Below are 19,940 nucleotides of genomic sequence, written 5' to 3' on the forward strand. Positions count from 1 at the left end.
ACAAACATCGCGTTAAATGGTATGTCTTTTTCACTCCCAAAAGAGCCTCCGAAAGGTTCATTTTTTGGTAATGGGTGTACAACATCCCTAGCGCCTTTTGTTCTGTCGGGCTATTCTGTGTTGCAATGAGTTATAGAGAAGTTCTTTTCAAGACTCAAGTGAGTACTAAATCTAAATAAATAACTTGTTTTCGTACGAGTGATTTGAGTGTTTTGTCATTTTTACATAAAAATGGTCCTATTTTAATAGTGACGTAGAATTGTATGAAATATTGACCAAATTCTCCCTTTCGACTCTCCCATAAATAACAAAGACTTGTAAATACATATTTTAATTCTAACCATGAATAGAATCATTAACTAAATTTAATAAAACAGTTTACATTAGACCTATTACCTTCATTTAAAAACTTAAGACCAATAAAGTAATTCTAACCATCAATTCTAATAAATTCTAATTCTAACCAGCAATTCTAATAAATTGAATATATAAATGAATTTAGTAGGATTTTTTCTTTTCACGTATGACGTATGACACTCCTTCAAATACTTCAAACCATTAAAATTATCTTTTGCACACAACAAAATAAACATAAATAATATACATTTTCCACTTTCTACTACTGCGCTTAAACTTACACCACGCACCGTACCTTAACCATCGGTTGAGCGGAACGGAACCGAGCGCGCTTGGAGCATGATGAACCTACCATGCAGTGAACACTTCTCTCCCGTCTGGCAACAGAAACGGTCGCGCACTCTGCTCCGTACTCGTTAACTTCGACACTGAAGAAAAACTCGCGCTTTTGTCGCAGGTCGGCCACCCTCTCCCCCGTTTTAAAGTGTTTTGTGACGCCAACCAACGGTACGCCATCATCCTTTTGCGATAAAAAAAGGATACACTCTTGCAAAAACATTAAAGCAGCAGTACGGTGCCGCCACCTGCCACTTAAACACGTCCCGGCGTTTAACGACATAAAGGAAGAACCAGAAGAAAAAAGTAACAAAGTTCATTACATTCGGCACCTGCTTCCTGCGCTGAAAGTTGCACGTGACGTAGTTCTAGAATTTCAGTAGCGCCGCAAAAGATTAAAGCGAAAGGTCCTTGAAAAGGGCTCCCTCTGCTTTATTATTGATCAGTAACAGAACAGTGCCCGTCCGTTCGTTTTGTTGCTGTGGTGGTTGTTGTGCGTTTGTGTATTCCGCTCTCGTTCGTTCTTCCTGTGTCTGTGGTGTAAATAAAGTAAAAAAAATGTCAGCCGATGCGGAACTATCCTCCATCCTGAACCGTCGCCAGCAGATCAACGAAGCGCTGGACAATGGGCAGGCGATAAAGCCCACGTTCAAAGTGGTCAACATCTACACCGAGTTCCACGAGTTCTCGCGGAAGGAAATCAAGGACTACCAAGCCACCTTCAGCAAGTGAGTATTTTGCTCGTGACACCAACATATATATAGAGAGAGAGGGAGAGAGAGAGCGCGAAAAAAGGAGAGCACAACACAAGAGAAGGAATATTGAAGGTTCATGGCCTACTGCTGTTCCGCAGCCACGCACAGCTGCTGTGAGTTGGTGGTAGAGGTCATCTGTGTGCAATCCGCCACACACATACGTTAGCCACCTTCTGCTGCTGCTGTGTGCCAGTGGCTTCGAGAGCCTTAGAACAAATGCACCGCGGCCAGGGCCAAATGGGTATAGCCCAGAACTGGTTTTTAGGGCCCCAACAGCAGTTCACACTCACACAAAAAGCACAGAAAAGAACGTTTGGTCGGTTGAATTCGAGAAGGATACAGTCGATGCATTTCGATGCATGTTGCTGCACTGCCGGATGCGCAGAAACATAACAAAGCATATAAAGAGAGAGAGAGAGAGAGCAGCAGCACGGCACAGCACAAAAGGTTTCCCAGGGGTTTGGTCGGTTTTTTTCTGCCCTCTCTCCTGTGCACATGCTGCACAACTGCAACTGCAACTGCAAACGGTGGTCGAAGAGGCGTCTGATTTGAAGGCAGAGGATCGAATGCCTCAGATCCTGAGACAGATCATCATGTAGTATTGTGCGTGTGCTGTGCGCGTTGTTTTTGTTTTGCATCTCGTGTTTCCTTTGCAACGGCTGCTGAGCACTCGAATGCTCGATGTTTCCATAATAATCAGCTCGATTATCATCGGTCCTTACCTTGCTGTCGCTGCTGTGTCACAGTTCAAAGCACCCACACTCTACCCCGGCAGCCTCTGGCAGCATGTCATTGGATCGAAGGAAACACAAAACCATTGATTATGCTCTCCCCATTACTATGCTTTTCGCACAGCCCGCCGTCGTCGTCGTCGTCGCAGCGCGTTGTTTGCCATCTGCATATGAATCTCTCTTTTGTGTGTCTGTCTGTCTTTGTGTGTGGGGGTAGGGGGGGGGGAGATGCTGGGCTCAAACGGTTGAAAGGTTAACGACATGCGCCAACGCACCGAGAGTGTTGCAATATGTAGAGAAAGAATGAGGGAGAAAGAGAGCATCACCACAATGTCTAGCAGCTGACAATGTCATGTGAAAAATTAACCTACATTTTTGCAATCGCACCCCGGGACGCTCGAGGGGGAAGAAGCCCTTTGTGGCGGAGAGCTTTTGGGAGGCCCATAAAGTTGGGCAATTTAAGAGCAGTCGCACGAGCCCATGGCCCGGAAACAGAAATGTCATAATCTCTTGCCTGCTCTTATAATTTATAGATGAGCAAATGTTCAACATAATTGTGTAGAAATGGGACTGAACCTTAATTCTTCTATACGAGACATCTCCAAACTGATTTTTTCGGAGCTAGGACATACCTTACTAATCAAACTAAATCCAATATACTGCTCAAAACGGCTCTAAACAGCCCCAGTCTATCAGCAAGAAAAGTTGTAAGGTAGAATCTTTCAGAATTTATTTATCCCCTGCACGCTCCAGTCACGGTCGACCACGTGGTACACTCGGCTAGTCATACGACCAATCATCATGCTCGTTATGAGTTCAAATCTTATGTGAATCGAACCTCTCCAGATGATGGAATTTGAATAATGGATGGATCCTAGCATGCCTTGGCTTTAGTAGACTACAGTTATGACTTAACAATTAGAACATAATTTTCTAATTAGAATTCTAATTCGAAGAAGAAAAAGAAAAATAATAAGAAGCAGAAGAAGAATAGCTACTCAAAACTAAATATGATATTTGTCTAATGAAATAAGTATGATAAAAAGTAAATGTACAAACATATGCTCAAAGTTGGCCTTCGTTGCTACAAACAAGACATTGCATCTTCAACATTGCAATGTTGAATCATCATCACAGTTGATGATCTAATGATCTTATGCCACACATCCCCATAGGGAGAGTAGCTCGATTTCAAAACAATTGCCAATGTTGATATGTTGTGCTGTTGACAATTTCTCACCAGTAACGACCACCGCCTCCTCCCCCCATGTGAAGGTCTTCCAGTAATAGGCGATCAGTTACAATCTTTCCAGCGGGGCCCATATTATCTACCCGACACGTAACACCATTGCTCGCCTCCTTCCGTGTCGTGTCCAAACCAAAACATTTTTCTAATTAAATCGCAATCTTATCGACAACGCCGCATCGACACCATCCATCGGGAAACTATGCCGGGAATGTGTTGCGAGTTGAGATTTTATCGCTTGGTAGCATTTTCTTCCCATCATACACGCCCCAGCCGATCGTGGCGGCTTTTTGATGATGATCGCTGTTTCCCTTTTAACACCTCACCGCACAAACCGTGAGCTTGCAACGCTCGATTGACGACGATTAAACAGACAAACACAGAGCACGCACAGAGCACAGTAGAAACCACGGAAGCTACTGTTGCCTTCATCGCGAACCAACCTCCCCACGCAGTGATCGATGGTTCCGGTGAAATCTGACCCTCGCCCAGTCCGGTCGGTGACAATTCATTCCAAGCACTAGGGAGGGGGTACACCACGAAGGGTTGAATCGCATTGGTTGGAACAAAATGCTCAATTCCCCTTGCAACAGCAGTGGCGAGAACAACCTTGGACCAAATCTATAGAATCACCTGAACTCAAAACTATATCCGTGGGACTTCGTGTCTGTTCAATCATTTAGTTCTGGGATGATACATCGTATTCAGATCTATGTAGCTAGTCCGGTAACTATGGCGATCGCACCTTAAAAAAAAAAGAACCACGTGCTTGTTTGCGCACTGGCGCGACAATTAGTACGCAGCAGCATAAAACTGTGGCAGGCCGTGCGGAGGGTCTCCACCGCTTGTGGTACTCTCGGTTTGGGGTATTTATATACGGCCATCGGGGCCACTCACGGACTGGAACGTTCTTTTCGGTCGGTGTTTCCTCGGTGGGGCTCTGCGGAGAAGAAGATGAATCTTTCCAGCGACGACACGTTTTGTTGACTTCTGGGAGAGCGCAAGATAGTAGATCGTGGATCGTCGTACGATAACAGCCGCTATGCTCCAGAGTGTGTTGGAGTTGTGTTTGTTTTTATCTCTACTACCACGACTTGCTCGTTTGTTTCACTTTTCCTGTACGCACAATGCGTCACATTGTGTGTCTGTGTCACATGTGTTTCCAAAGGTGGGAAATGGTTTAATTGTTTACATTAAACCCCTCCCTCCCTCTACCAGCAGCAGCGGCAGCAGCAGTCTGGCAGGGTGTCAGATAGGGCCGACTGATTCTTGGCCACGCGTCGTGCTGCTGTCAGTAATGTAATATCGCCTCACCTCGCGTGCGTTTCAAATATCAAACAGTACAGAACTTGGTGGTGTTGTAGAGCCAGTGTTCTGGTTCTGGTTACTTATGTTACACCTTTTTTAGATATACAGACAGAAACTCAGTCCGGATGTCCAAGTGACTCAAGTTGTTCGGGGAGGGAGTCAACGCGCAACGCACGCTTCTTGAAGACCTTACGCGTTTCGCGCTTGAATTGCATCAATTCTTCCCGGTTGGGGGTGTGGGGTTGTTATGATGGACTCGATTCGAAGAAGAAAAAACCCTTCAAACACACACACACACACACAACCAGTGCGTAACCGCAGCAGTAAAAGGGCGTAGAGCAAGTTTGGCAATATCTGGAGCACGTACTTGAAAGGCCCATGTTTGTCGAATTCAATTCCGATACCGATACCTTCATGCGTATCAACTGCAGCACCGGCGGGGAGGGGGGTTATTGAATACTTCAAAAAATCGCTCCCTCCGTATTTGCGCAGACGCAATCGATTAACTAACCAACCAACGGTGAGGTGCATCGGTAGAACTTGCTGCGATGCAATATTACACGTCGTTGCGCAAACATGCAGCAAAACCGCAAACCGCAAACTTGCAGGGCGGCTAGTTCGACCGTGAGGTTCGGGATCAAATAATGTGACCTGGCAGGCATGATTGCTTGGCTGCCAGATAGCCAGCAAAACGGGTCAACTCCATTCGCGACCCTTCGCGAGGTGTGAAAACGTGACTAGAAATCGGTATCAACTCCGTGGCAGGCTCAACATTGTGGACGTGTACTTGTTTGTGTCCAACTGGGCAGAGGTTCAATCACAACAGGGAAGCCCTGTTGTGGAAGTAAGCATCGGATCAGGGACGCTTAATTAAATTTAAAATAGCCGACTATGGAAGGTTCGCTGCCGTCTCTGCGCCGTTGTCAGGGAGCTCTAGGGGCTCTGATTCTTGATGGTGACTGTGGTGGTTTGTTGCGTGGAAGATTTCTGCATTATATAATGCATCCCCACCGCAACACAGCCCTCCAAACCCCTCCCCAAGACCGGTAGCGATACAAACCGATCAGTTTCGGTTTGGCGTTTTCCTGTTCCAGAATAGGTACAGGTGTATTGTGGCACATTAATCGTCGCCCGGGCTCGGTTCGTTGCTTCCACCCGCGCTACAAAACTCGGCCTGAAAACCATAGCCTAATAAAGCCGAAGGTGAATCTAATGAACACTCACTGATTCCACTGAGCTTAACCTGTACTGCTATCTCTCTCTCTTACCCGGGTCTCCTACAAAACAACAATAATCGGTTACATGTGAATGTAGGTCGGGAAAGAGGGGACGCATGTGGAATGGGTTTCGGTTTTCTGGGTTTTTTACTATCGATTTCTAGTGGTGTAAAACAGAACGGGGACCTGTTAATTCAGCTGCTACTTCCAGTCGGTGGTCGGCAAACACGTCGCAAAAATGGAGCTAAATATGGTAAAAATAATCTCAAAGTCTTGCCTAAATCTTGCTCTTTTTAGTCATCAGTTTTAGATAGAATGACATATTGTTCATCAATGTTTGCCTCTGAGGCTTCAAGTTCTGCTTCCAATGCGTCTATTTTTGCCTGTAAGATGACAATTGGTGCCTTTTATATAAATTATTTTAAATATTTTTGAAATTAATGGTGTATTGATATCGCTCTATTCGTAACACACAAACATTCGCATCTGAATACGTTCAACTACATGCAATATATCCCCCAATATCCAACAAATATCCAATAGAACCTTAAAATGCTCCAAACCCACTTGGCAACCACTGCACTAGACTGCTAAACCACAGTAAAGCCCCAATACCCGTACAAGTGAAGAGAAAATCTACGTAGCGAGAAGGTCAGGGACTAATAAAAAGCACTTCCCAAAAACATGTAAAAAAGAAAACCTCCGTTTCTAAGGCAAAAAGAGTAATTTACGTGCATTTAGCAGGTCAACCTGGTGTGTTAGTACCAGACGTATATGCATATGGGCTCTGCTAGTCAGAAATACCAGAAGGCAAGGAGAAGAAAGCGAGCGGATAAATCGCTTGGAGCATCCAGTCCCTCTACCTACCCCAACATCATTTGACGAGTCTCTCCCACGTGCGCTTTGAAAGTGAAATCCCTGTGAGCTATGTGGTGGTCAGTAGAGAAGCGAAGCCAGTAAAACGGTAGCCCAAGTCTCGGTAGCTAATGGGAAGGAAGGGAAGCTAATCTCTGCCCATCTACATCTCGCACGTTAGAGATGGTGCATCATCTTCTCCAAAAATCCCTCTAAACCTCTCTTTGAGCGTGTGTTTGCATTAGGGATGAAAAGTGACTACGATTAATCGTAATATGAGATCCACTGAAAGCTCGCACACAGCAGGGCCTCTATGGCGAGAAGCTATCCGTAAATGGCTTTAGATTCGAAGACCTAATGATGATGCTTTTAGACAAGTCGTCGGCCCCCATATCAACACCTACTCCAACTCCAATGAACGTCTCCCGTCAGAGGGAGGACACATTTTAACGACCTTTTTCCAAGAAACTAATCGATAAGGCAATATCGATAAAGCTCCTGTAGTGCTTAGAAAGGCTCATCAACTGCCTTTCCTAGATGAAGGTTCATTACAACTCCCCTCCCCCCCCCCTCGTAAAGCTTTCTTGACGAATTTCTCAGAATTAACAGTTAGTCAAAGGTAGGCGTTGCGTTTATCTGTCATCTCAAATCAACAAAGAGAGAGAGAAAGAGAGAGAGAGGCACACGCACACGGCTCCACTGTCTTTTGCGTCGTAGGTCGTAGGAGGCGACGACTGGCCCCAGTGTCGTGTGTACGGTATGGATGAATCATACACACCTTTAATTATCGGCATTAGTAGCTCAGACACAGTTGTTTACCTTGCGGCAGTGGGGCGTCGAGCGGAGTCGGTAGAGGAAGTTTCAATATTCAAATCGACGGTAGCCAAAGCACAAGGAACTGTGTACATCGTGTTCCCCTCTACTCGACGGGTTCGACTATACGGTTGGTTATCATAAAAACTTCAATGGTGACGAATGTGCACAATTGTAATGTAGAGAGCGAGACAGACCGCGGGGACGTCGACCACACGTTGGTTTATGGCACTGCGTTTTAGTACAGCGAGTTAGTAGTTTCCCCTGTTGTCCGCCTAACATGGGCGTAAGAGACACAGCGGCAGGGACGATAATTGAGCGATTGAGCAACAAACAAGGAAAAGCGAAGCGCGTTGAATCATCCAAACACCACCATACCCCCTCTAGTATGGGTGGAGGAGGGACATTTGTACATGATTTCAGTGCTGTGCAATGTCCAAAGGGTACTTTGACAGAAAGGAAATGAAACGCCGCCGAGCCGGCTAGCTGATATCCATCGCTGCGCCATAACAACCCTTGCCTTTTCTTGTATTCCATGAAGTTCCGTGAAGTTGGCAAGAACTACATCACCCCAAACCAAGAAGCTAGAGTGCCGTACCGCATTCTACACCATTTGCTGTTCTGGAGCTGTGTTGTCGTTGTGCGTTGCAAATTATGAACCGGAGGGAGCGCAATGTGATAACATCATAAAATAATCAACAGCGGCCTATTATTCCATTTGTCGCTACTCTCCAATGATACCCTTTGCTTATTGGCGTGTTGGAGGTTAGTGGACACAATTGTGTGACTCATGCCGCCCCTGGAACGCTTTGCAAACGTGTTAAACTGTCCCAGTAGTGTGAATCCTTGTCGTTAGAGTAGTCGCAAAAAAAACCAAAACGGTTAGAAGTTTGAATTTAACGCCTGTGAGATAATAAAACCTTCTGTCAAAACGGCGACTTCACAGCATGATGAAACACACCTCCAACGCAACAACAGCAAAAAACCGGACCGCTTTTCTTCTTCCGCACTTTCCTTCTTTGGGGTGGGTTTGGGCTCGTATGTCCCCCACAGGGACAGGGAGGCTTCTCGTCTCGTGTTTGGAGCGTTTTGAGAATGGTTAGTTCATCAGGAACCGGTTGCGTTTGCTTGCGACGAGAGCCAGCTCCAAATCTTGATGTTGGAAGTGATCTTCGCGTTTGTTTCTTCGTAACATTGAAGCCTCGGTTCGGTCGATTACATACATCTTCAGCCCATTCGGGCGGCGTTACAATGTCGCTAGAGATGGAGATTTGCAAACAGCGTTGTGTAACGACACGATGAGGGCGGGTGTGATCGAGATTTTCTATGCAAAACACCCGTCGAACGTTTGATCCACGGTGACGTTTGAAATGAACCTTTCTCCTCCGAAATGACAAACCAAAACACAAGAGAGTGATGGTTTATTTTTGGGGCGTGGGACGCTTGCAGTACCAAAGCCGGTACTTCCTGTTTCTTTGGTAGGCCATGGAAACATGGAAAGTGTGTGCACTTGCCATGGGAGAATGTTCGTGTGTGCGTGTGACGTATGCAACACAAGGTTCGTCGCCGGACGATGATTAGATATGCGTCGTGTGGTGTGCAGCACGTAGACAGTCCCCATGTTCCTACATAATAATTATCGTACTTCGGCACAACAACGGTCGGTCACACAATGTGCATCGTTGCCCTTTTTTTCTGCAGCCCAAAAACGGAGGACGGCCCTTTTGTGCTTTCCTTTTTGAAGCTTTCTTCTTGCTGTACCGTGTACCGTATTTCCGTTGCAGCGAGCAAGCCACAAAACTACGGCCCACACAGCACGGTTTGTATTCAAATGCCTGGTCAACCGAGGCTCGTTTCTGTGCCTTCTTTCTTCGGCCTTTGCATCCTAACGCTTCGAACACCAATTATTCAATCGCTCCAGACCGGTCAACGGTCGAACGCGAGGGGTCGGGATCGGGAGAGGAGTGCTCGGTTGGTCACACGAAACTGGTCACATTCCCATATTGGCTAAGACCCCAATTATGAAACCAGCTGAAAGTGTTTGGTCGTATCGGAGGACACCTTAAACGGAGGATGACCGCCGGTGAGCTCCTCGATTAGTCTCCAAACTGCGTTTTGCACCGATTTTAAGCGAACGGGACTCCACTTTACAACCTCAGCTCGTCCCCCCCGCTAAACGATGATGACATGTTTAGCATTAATGTTATGCTTTTCTTTGGATTGCATCGTGTCTCGTCGGAATCTAAATTCCTCTAGCCACGGCAGAGATCGTTAGATTTGCGTTGCGTAAAAATTTGCGTGTGTGTGTGTGTTGCGCAGAAGCTATCCGGGGAAACGGTCAATCATCAAGCGATCGAAAGTGCTTCCCGTCCGCTACTGGCAAGGGGAAAAGGTAGAAGAGGAATCCAGGGGGTTTTAGCGCATCATCACACTCGCTGGAGTTCGAAACCGAATTCGAAATTGACCGTAAACCGTAAAACACGCACCACGTGTGTTGTGACTTTTTTCCGTTTTACGCGATCGGATGCGGATCACACACACACACGCGCACAAACGAGCCCGTAACTTATGTGACCGTTAAATTGGGTGGGCAGTTTCTCACGACGAATTTCGATTACTACCACTGCGGCTCCGGCGATGCGGCGATGAAAGGCCAATCGAAGGTGGATCAATTGATGGCAGCTCAATTGTGGCAGCAAAAGCGCATTCGTGGGAAGAGAGTTGCGGATTGGGGAGTGAGCAAAATCTTGCCTAGGCAATGGGGCCTGTATTTAGAAAGTTTTACCACTGCTAACTTGTATAAAGATTTATTTTAATAACTATTGCTTCCTTCCTTATTCTTTGGAGCATTCAATAATGCTTTCTGGCCATTTATACTAACCTTGGATATGTTTTATAGAGCTATTGGTGTGCTGTTTTGTTAGGCGAGAGTCATTTCAACTGTACTTTAAACTTATAACCTATAACGTTGATGGACCAGGGATTTAACCACAGCTTAAAAGGCTTTATGGACACAATTTACAAAAGTATTTGGCGATGTCCTAAAGATCTTAGCTCGGAATTACTTCCGTTTCGCAAACATATTTTATGGCGCGTAGAGCTCATTTTGAGGATCGTTTAAGATCGCTAGACAAGATTTGACAAGATAATCCAACAATATTAAATCCAAAAGGGCTCTGCCAACGAAATGTCTGCAAAATTCTTTGAGTCATCCAGTCACGTTGTCTATTTATGGCCAACACCACATTAACTGATCGCATTGCTTTACATAGAAACCGGCAGCCTAAGCCTTATGAAACTCCGATAAGCCGCCTGGCCCTGTAGCTGAAATGATTCAATATGCACAACCTGTTGCGAATGGCCAATCATGTGCTGATAGCGTCACCTAGTGTCTAGTGTCTTGCACATTTGCCTTCCTTCTCTACCAACACGCAAATGGGGAACGCGCGCAACGACACCGAACATCGCGTATGACGACGCAAGCAGGCAACCTGTTTTGTGCATTCACAAAAGAAGCAAAACACGCATCACCAATTTCTTATAAGGCACCAGCAGAAAACAAAACAAACACACGCGCATAAAGCAACGAAAAAAAAACCCTCAATCGCATGCATAACAAAGCTTGCGCGGCGATAGAAGGGTTCATGCGCGAACGAGCTCGTGCGCACGACGACGATCGAGGCACACGTTTTGCTACCAAATCGGCTCCTCGTCCCACGGTCACAGGCAGCACAGGGCTTCCACAGCGCAGAGGTTTGAGGGCCACAAAGACCCGAATGTCACGAAAATGTGACCGAGCGTGAAGAAACACGGTGCGATGGAACAATTGTCACCGTGCTGCAGGCAGGAAGTTCCGTTCATCCGCAGTTCCGTTTTGCGCAGGGGGACTGACAGTGTGCAAAGGGCCAGTGCGCGCAATCAGTCTGAACGATAAATCCGATACACAACATGCTTGTTCAAGGTCATCAACCATCCAACTCTGCCCGCATTCCCGCGGTGCGTTAATTTCAATTTATGTTCTGATTCCAATTAATATGATCTGAGCTTCTGAGGGGGGCGAATGGTGGTCGGTAATGGTCGATCGAAAGTAGTCACCCTTAAAGGTGGTGGGAAACAGGTTTCGAGATTTCGAGATTTCGATTTCGACCGTTTTCGTTGACGGGTTCGTCGCTTGCTTGCTTTCAGAAGCATTCTGAGCCGTTTGATTATCCGGATCACTTCATGAGGGGGGACTTTCCCTCGCGGATTGGTATCCCTTTTATATCACAACAGGTTCCTCACACACACACAGGTGGTCCCCCTCGGGCAAGGTTTCGACTTCAATTTACGTTGGGACATAAACATTCTGACTCATTCATTGAAGGCTCAGCGCCGAAGAGAGAGATAGAGAGCACGCAAAAAAGCACAATAATAGATTGGGTAAATACCAAATGGAGGGGAATTTACCACCGGAGTCACCCAAAGTCAAGACATCATCTGGGTGGAGTTAATAGCACGTTTTTTGCGTGTAAGTGCAGATTTGTTTCACAAACAACACAAGAAAGTACGTTAACAAACAGACGACACACGACACGCAACTCCCGGTGTTTTGGGTTGGGTTGTGCACGAATGATTATGGGCACACACGCTTACGCGCCTTACAATAAACAATGTTGCTCAGGTCAATAAATGCTCGAAAATTCCTTTTCGTGGCTAAACCAAAAATTCCTTCGTGACATTCTACCCCACACGGAGAAGGCGTTTATAGGCCATTGTGACTAAAATAAACGCATGGAGGGAAGTGGGAGGGTGAAATGATATCATACACTTGTGCCATAAAGCACCTTGGATTGAGCCTTTTTTACGAAATTAGTATTCAAATCTCGTGTTTGTGCGAAGAGAGACGTACCAGAGTTTTATGCCACTGTCGTGTTCCCATTCGAACGTTACGGGGAATTTCAAAAAGAAAAAAAAGTTGTCTTTGAATTCAAAGCTAACCGTTTTGTGTCCGTTTCTCGTTACGCAGGTACGACGTCGGCAACGATGGCTATCTCGATCTGGCCGAGCTGAAGATCATGATGGAAAAGCTGGGCGCCCCGCAGACCCACCTCGGGCTGAAGGGCATGATCGCGGAGGTGGACGAGGACAAGGATGGCAAGATATCGTTCCGCGAGTTTCTGCTCATCTACCGGTAAGTGGTGCCCGTTGTTGTTGTACACTGAGACATTTCAGACATTTACAATTAAATCTCTCTCTCTATCTTTGTTTCTAATTTACAGCAAAGCACGCGCCGGTGAGCTCGTGTCCGACTCGGGGCTTGGTCAGCTCGCCCGCCTCACCGAGATCAACGTGGACGAGGTGGGCGTCGGGGGGGCGAAGAGCTTCTTCGAGGCAAAGATCGAGCAGCAGCTGCGCACCAACAAGTTCCACGACGAGATCCGGCAGGAGCAGGAAGAGCGGCGCCGCATGGAGGAGGAACGCGTCCTGCGGCGGCAGCAGTTCCAGCAGCGGGCGGCCGTATTCCAGTAACTCCCGGGCGGATGGTTCAATGTTTTGAAAAAAAGCGTGTTGTGTGTAAGTGTGTGTGTACGTGTGTTTGTATAAAAAAAGATTAATTTAGTGCAGTAGGATAAGTCGTACAAAAAGTCAACCCCAAAAACCCCCTGTCAGGATACTAGGAGGAGATTTTGCTTTAAAGACGCAACCCAATTGATCGGTTTTTGTTTGTTTTAGTCGCCAGAGTTTAGTCACCAGCTCAATTCACAATTCACGCGTGTCATTTGCTTCTCCCCATCTCTATATGAGGAGTTTCCGCAAGATCACAAGCAGCACCCCCACCCCATTAGTGTGTTCTCTCCTTTTGAAATAGTTCCCATACAAGTAAAGAGTGACCACAGCAAGCAAGATGCTGAGTAAAAGGAAGGGAAAGGCAAAGAAGCGATCAGTTGAGACAAGGACCGTCCAGGCGAGAGAGTTTTAACCAGGCAACCAAGACGACAGATCCAAGCAAGCCGAGGAATGGATCGGATTTGACAGAGCAGAAAACAGTTCGTTTAGCAGTCTACCCTAGTCAATCTTTGTCCGTATTATTGACCTACAACAAACAAACAAACAAAACAAAACAAAGCGTGAGCGCATTAGAGAGCTAAAAAGGAAGATTATACAAAACGGTGACACAGGCGCAGGTTGTGCGGGAACCAAAAGTCTCAGATGGAAGATATATTTTTGATAAAGAGTAGGGAATTTGTGGGTATCGATCGGGGTAAGTAGTTTTGGGTTTGGTTAGGGGAACGTATTGAGATCGCGAAGTAAGTAAAAGAGATAGAGAGAGAGGAATATTGCGTATAAATGTGTTTTAAATGTTTAAACTGTTAACTACAACTGTAAAACAAAAAGGGTAGATTATACAACTAGTTCAACCTTACCCCAGCCGGTGTTGTTCGTTCCTCTGTGAACCGATTTCTTTCAAATTGCATCCGAAAGCTTCAACGAGTTCAACCAAGTTGCGCTGAACTTCCCCATTTTATTCTGCGCTAACCCGTTGCCGACACCACAGCCACCGCCGGATCGTTCAGCCGGGAGTGTCTACAGCGTGCCATGTCCGCCTTAAGTGCATACTCATGGCCACAGGTCGGACAGTGGTACGGCTTAATCTTCATGTGGATGGCACGCACGTGCTGGCTGAGGCCTCCCTTCCGCTTGAACACCTTCGGGCACTGCTTGCACCGGTACTGGCGCTCCTCCGAGTGGGTCAGCCGATGCTGCCAAAGGTTCGACGGGCCGGAGAACCGCTTCCCGCACGTCTCGCAGATGTACGCCTTCGTGCCGGTGTGGATCGGTTCGTGCACCTTGAGGCTGTTGTACGATTGGAACATTTTGCTGCAGGTCGAGCAGACGTACAGCAGTCGATCGATGGGCCGCGTAACGGTGGCCGCACTTATCGTTGGTTCGGTTGGCATGTCCGTTGGGCCCGTGGTTGGTGGTTCGGTCAGCATGGTGAGTTCCTCCGGTTCAGCGCAAACAACAGTCGTGCTGCCCGCGGGAATCACGGGAAGGCCACCGGCACACCCAGCTAGTTGGAGATGGCGCTTTAAGTCGAACAGCTTGTCGAAGATTTTAAAGCAAACGCCACACTTGTGGTTCCACTGGTCCGGTGGCCGGTGGGTGGTGAAATGTCGCCGCAAGTTGGACGCATTCGTGTACGAACGATCGCACAGCGAGCAGGGGTACTTGGTGAGGACGATTTCGCCTCGTTCGCCAGGGCGCTCCTTACCCGTCTGTCGACACTTTTCTCGCTCCAGCATTGCTCGCCAGCGGTACTGTCGGTGTTTGGCCACCCGTTTAGCACACACACATACATGTGAGCGAGCCCGTGCCCATGAAGGGAACTTCCGCCTGCAAAAGCGACAATCCACGGTGAGTTTGGTGCGTTCAGTGCATTCCCACGCCCGATGGGACAGCATTCGTCGCTGGCGAGTGAACCTCCTCTCACACATCGGACACGTCCAGCGGGGTATGCTCTTCGTTCTTGCTTTTGATTCACTTTTCTGTGCCGTTACCGTGTCCTGCGTCGCTTCGAACCACTGACCACTGACGCCGCCAATCGTCATATCGTGGAAAATTTCATCCTTATTATCATCCGCCTGTATCGGCAGCTTGGTGTAGCTGTGCTCCTCCAGCGTGTTGATGAAGACCAGCCGCTCGGGCAGGTAATAGTCGTCCTGTTCCGGTTCCAGTTCGGTCGTGTTTTCCACCTTCAAGCTGCTAACGAACTGTGCGGACGAGCTGGATGAGCTGGCTGCGGTAGAAAAGGATGAAAACTCTCCCGCTGTTGCCGTTGCCGTGGTAACCGAGGGTAGTGTGATTTCGTACGGTTGCACTTCTGTCACCGTTGCGCTCGTTATGTCCACTATTGGCGGGTAGAGGTTAAGGATTTCGAGAATTTCACAGTTTTTGGAAGACTCGCGCGCTTGGTTCTTGGTCGGATTGATGCTGGAAAGTGCTGGACCGTTCGTACCATCCTGTCCCACATTGTTGAACAGATAAATCCGGTTCGGTTCGCTGGTAAATGTCGGATTGTTTGCCATTACCGGTGGAGGTCCTGGTTCGCTTGATTCCTGCACCGGAGGTCGCTCCGGATCTTTCTGCCGTGCGCTGTTCATTGCGTACTCGATTTTTTCCTCCTTTATGTTTATACTCGCAATAGGTTCCTGCTTAATGATCATCGGTTTTGCCGACACAATTTCCTGCTTGGTTCGAGCACCCGCAGAAAACCCATCCGGCACTGCAAACGCCCCGCCGTGCAGTTCCTGGGCGAAGCGATGCTCCAGGTCGGACTGTGCCCGGAGTACATTTTCGCTGAACTTGGAAAACCCTTGCACCCGCTTGGAACAGTGCAGACAGATCTTGCGCGGCAGGTTGGGTAGGTCCAGGTTCACGAACGGCAGATACTTCCGTACCGCTTCTTCCGCCTGCACCAGATCGCTCAGCAGACTGTCGACGGCACGGCTAAACACAACGCCACAGATCCGGCAGGTAATCTCGATCAGCTGGACGTCACCGTCCGCCTCGGCCGGACCGAACTCGTCAACCTGTTCCGACGCAACCAGCGGGCAGAGCGTCCCACCGAACGGGGCGTAATCGAGCTCGACCGGAAGATAGTGCTCGAAGTGGCGGTTGTGCGAGCGTTCCTCCTCCGGACAGACCGTTTCGTACGATATCACAGGCAGGGAGAGGTTGTTCGGTTGAGCTTTTGCGGCGACGGCATTGCGCACGGAAGGGACAGCTGTTGGGAGAAGTATTTTGCGAGCAGCACATCCCTTGAAATCGCTTGCCACAAAGTGTCTGCTGCAGAGGGCGCTCCATTTCGTTGGATGCCAGCTCTCGTCCCGGCCGGTGAATTGGATCCACTGTTTCAGCAGTTCGGGAGATTTGAGTGGAAATCTGAGGGCGGGAAGATGAAGGCGTTAAAGGGGGACAGAAATGGGCGTCATGGAGCACTGGTTAGCTTACTTGTGGAAGGACACATCGTCGCTGTGAGTATATTTTAGGTCGCAATCGGGGATAACGCACGACGCAGGCATTTCAATCGAACGCTTATTACACTAATTAGTTTGCCATTTATTTCGTACCGTTGTTCAAGTGAAAAGAGTCCAATTTTTATTTAAAATATGCAGAACAATCTTCTCACTGGATGGTTTGTTATTGTTTACGATTTAGCTCTCCTTTTTGTGATGAACGAACCCTGTCGGAAACAAACGTCAATAGTCGCAAGAAAATGACATTGCATGTTGAATACCCAAGTAACCAAAAACCAACCATGAGATCGTTAACCCTCGTGTGAATGCCTCACAGTTGGCAATGCTGATCAGCCGTACCAAAGTGGGTTTATTATACAGGTGGGCTTATCCCGAACAAATTGACAGCCGTACTGTAGAAAAATGAAAACGAAATGACAGGAGGGGATTCGATCATTTGTTGATGTATGCGTGTGAACTCCAATGGCTATTTTGGATGATGTGTCGTAGTGTGGGTGAAAAACTACGTATCACAATCGAATCCCCTCCTGTCATTCGTTCGTCCAATATGGCCTTCCCGCCAAACCTATAAGCCCACCTAGTCCCTATACCCACTTTGAGCCGTACACAGGAAATCGAATAGAAATTTTTCACAATAGTGATGGTGATGGGCATGACTGTTGGTACAAGGCAGGCCTTGATCGACAAGGGTCGTGTTGTGCCAAAGAAGAAGAAGAAAATGTGATGGGAGAAGTTGACCAAAATCCGGATTCGACTCCGATCCGACTCCGATAATTTCGGAACCGACTCCAGTGGGTAGATCCGCCCAGCATTATCCGGAGTCTTTCGCAGTCGTCCGGAGTCGTTGATAATAGGAGTCATCCGGAGTCGTCTGGAGTCCTTCGGAATCGTCCGGAGTCGTCAGAGTCGTTCGGAGTCGTCCGGAGTCGGTCGGAGTCAGCCTATAAGAAGTGCACACGCAAAGAGAAAGAAAAAAATACAACACAATGAAATGCCCGATCACAGGCACATTGCACCGGACGGCCCCTTTTGACTCCGACCAACTCCGTTCCCGGTTGACTCCGATCGATTCCGAATGACTCCGGCTGACTCCAACTTCAAACAACTCCGGCTGACTCCACCTTCAAACAACTCCGGGTGATTCCGGACGACTCCGGATGACTCCGACTCCGGTCGACTTCGTGCAGAACCAGTGGTTCGGATTTATCCGGAGTCGGAATCGGGCTAACAATAGCCGGAGTGGGATCGGAATAGTGGTTGCGCTCCAAAGAGCACATCACTAATTCACAATGCAAAACGAACGTGTGAACAATTTTTTTTACGAATTTTTTTTCCAGCGCTGTCATTTCTTTTATTGTTTTGTTATGAAAATGTGACCGTAAATGTTCCTAAAACAAATAAACCTTAACAAAATTCATTCATTTTTCCTGCAAAATCATTTCATGTGATTATGCAAAACCAAACCCAAGCGTCACAGATTAAGCTTAAACGACTGGAAAATTGAATATCCATAGAAAAAAAATGGAAGCTCCACAGCTTCATTGGTTTGATCAATAGATGGCGTATTACAACTCATCATTATATTGCTATCCTTTTCTTACAATGTGTTTCGACAAGTTTCATCTCATCATGACCTATATAGCCTTCTAACTTTCTGAGCAAAAATCTATATGAATGGTCGTGTGGTCAGATACGCGGGTATCAACCACCGACAAACCGACGTGACACTTCGAACAAAATGAGCTTCAAAAGTTGCCTCCTTATTTCAAATGAAAATACGTAAAACACTAGCGCCATCTCTATAACGATTCGCTTACTACACTGACACAGAGAACCCAAGTGCCACAAATCCACTAAACGACCACTAAACGGCTTCTAAACGACTCAAGTTCTCTACCTAAACGGAATATAGAAAGACTTCGTTTAGCAGACGGCAAACGACTCATGCATTCTAAAAATAGCGAAAAAGCTGGTGGCGCTCTCTGTTGGTGGGATACCCCAACCAGTTGAGCTTCATCGCTTGGAGGAGAGCTTTCTCATTTCCTCTGTACTGTTGTATGGTTTCGCATTGAAGTTATGCATCGCTAGAACTAGAACGGCGATACGATTGTTTAAATACTAAACTCCAACCGAAACCACCAGCACTGAAGCAAGTGAGATTTGAGTAATGGTCGTTGGTGTTGATACCCACGTATCTGACCACACGGCCATTCATATAGATTTTTGCTCAGAAAGTTAGAAGGCTATATAGGTCATGATAAGATGAAACTTGTCGAAACACATTGCAAGAAAAGAATAGCAATATAATGATGAGTTGTAATACGCCATCTATTGATCAAACCAATGAACCTGTGGAGCTTTCATTTTTTTTCTATGGATATTCAATTTTCCAGTCGTTTAAGCTTAATCTGTGGCGCTTGGGAAGAAACTGCTGAACTTCCTTTTTGTTTTTCTTCTCAAATTCCAATGCGTATTGTTTTATGTACTTCTCACATCTTTTGCATTGATTTGGAAACTTATAAAATGATTTTCCGGGGTGTTTTGTCCAATAATTCTCATAAAATCTTGCCTCAGAGTGTTTCTACATACATTCTACATACATACATGCATTCTCGGTAGCTGAGAAAAAATCTGACAGCATGCTTTGACAGCGACTGACAGCATTTTCGGTGAGAGAAATCTCCTCAGCATGCAAAGAACGATGGAGCTGAGAAAAAATTAAATTGTCAGTTTATGGGGAACGATCAATTATAGTTTGCATTTTTGCAGTCTAATAATCGTAGAAATATAACTAAAAAGTAAAAGAATTTTTTTACTTCATTTTAGCGATTCAAATGGATTTTTTCAACATAATTTTAAAAGTCTCATCTCGGCGCTTTCCGGAGCTTCTACACACACCGGCGTGAGAAACCAGTTGTCAATTTTCTCACAGCCATCTCTCAGCTGCAGTCTCGGTGTATGTAGAAACGCTCTCACACTTCCTTCGCAATTTGTATTTAGAAAAGTTGTTTTCATCGAAGCAGCAGTGAACAGAGCTTACTTTGACAGAAGTGATCGCCTCACTGGTAAATGACAGTACTTTCGTGTGGGACACTTTTGTAACGCCAGTGTCACGTCGGTTTGTAGGTGTATCAACACCAACGACCATTACTCAAATCTCACTTGCTTCAGTGCTGGTGGTTTTCGTTGGAGTTTAGTATTTAAACAATCGTATCGCTGATCTAGTTCTAGCGATGCATAACTTCAATGCGAAACCATACAACAGTACAGAGGAAATGAGAAAGCTCTCCTCCAAGCGATGAAGC

The 19,940-nt window shown here is 46.7% G+C and overlaps 2 protein-coding genes across 2 annotated transcripts; one reads left to right on the top strand and one right to left on the bottom strand.

Annotated features, from left to right (window-relative positions):
- The first annotated feature begins 492 nt into the window (after positions 1 to 492).
- On the top strand, positions 493 to 14,021 carry LOC1271380 (EF-hand domain-containing protein D2 homolog). The gene is made up of 3 exons (XM_310162.5): positions 493 to 1,421; positions 12,624 to 12,788; positions 12,877 to 14,021. Exons 1-3 carry the CDS (start codon positions 1,252 to 1,254, stop codon positions 13,124 to 13,126), a joined length of 585 nt encoding a protein of 194 aa, XP_310162.4. The 5' UTR covers positions 493 to 1,251; the 3' UTR covers positions 13,127 to 14,021.
- A 79-nt stretch (positions 14,022 to 14,100) lies between these two features.
- On the bottom strand, positions 14,101 to 16,856 carry LOC1271378 (uncharacterized). The gene is made up of 2 exons (XM_310159.4): positions 16,610 to 16,856; positions 14,101 to 16,540 (listed from the first exon to the last, which is right to left on the bottom strand). Exons 1-2 carry the CDS (start codon positions 16,678 to 16,680, stop codon positions 14,131 to 14,133), a joined length of 2,481 nt encoding a protein of 826 aa, XP_310159.3. The 5' UTR covers positions 16,681 to 16,856; the 3' UTR covers positions 14,101 to 14,130.
- Positions 16,857 to 19,940: the final 3,084 nt, after the last annotated feature.

Source organism: Anopheles gambiae, chromosome 3 (genome assembly GCF_943734735.2).
Source record: "Anopheles gambiae chromosome 3, idAnoGambNW_F1_1, whole genome shotgun sequence".
NCBI classification, from domain to species: domain Eukaryota; kingdom Metazoa; phylum Arthropoda; class Insecta; order Diptera; family Culicidae; genus Anopheles; species Anopheles gambiae.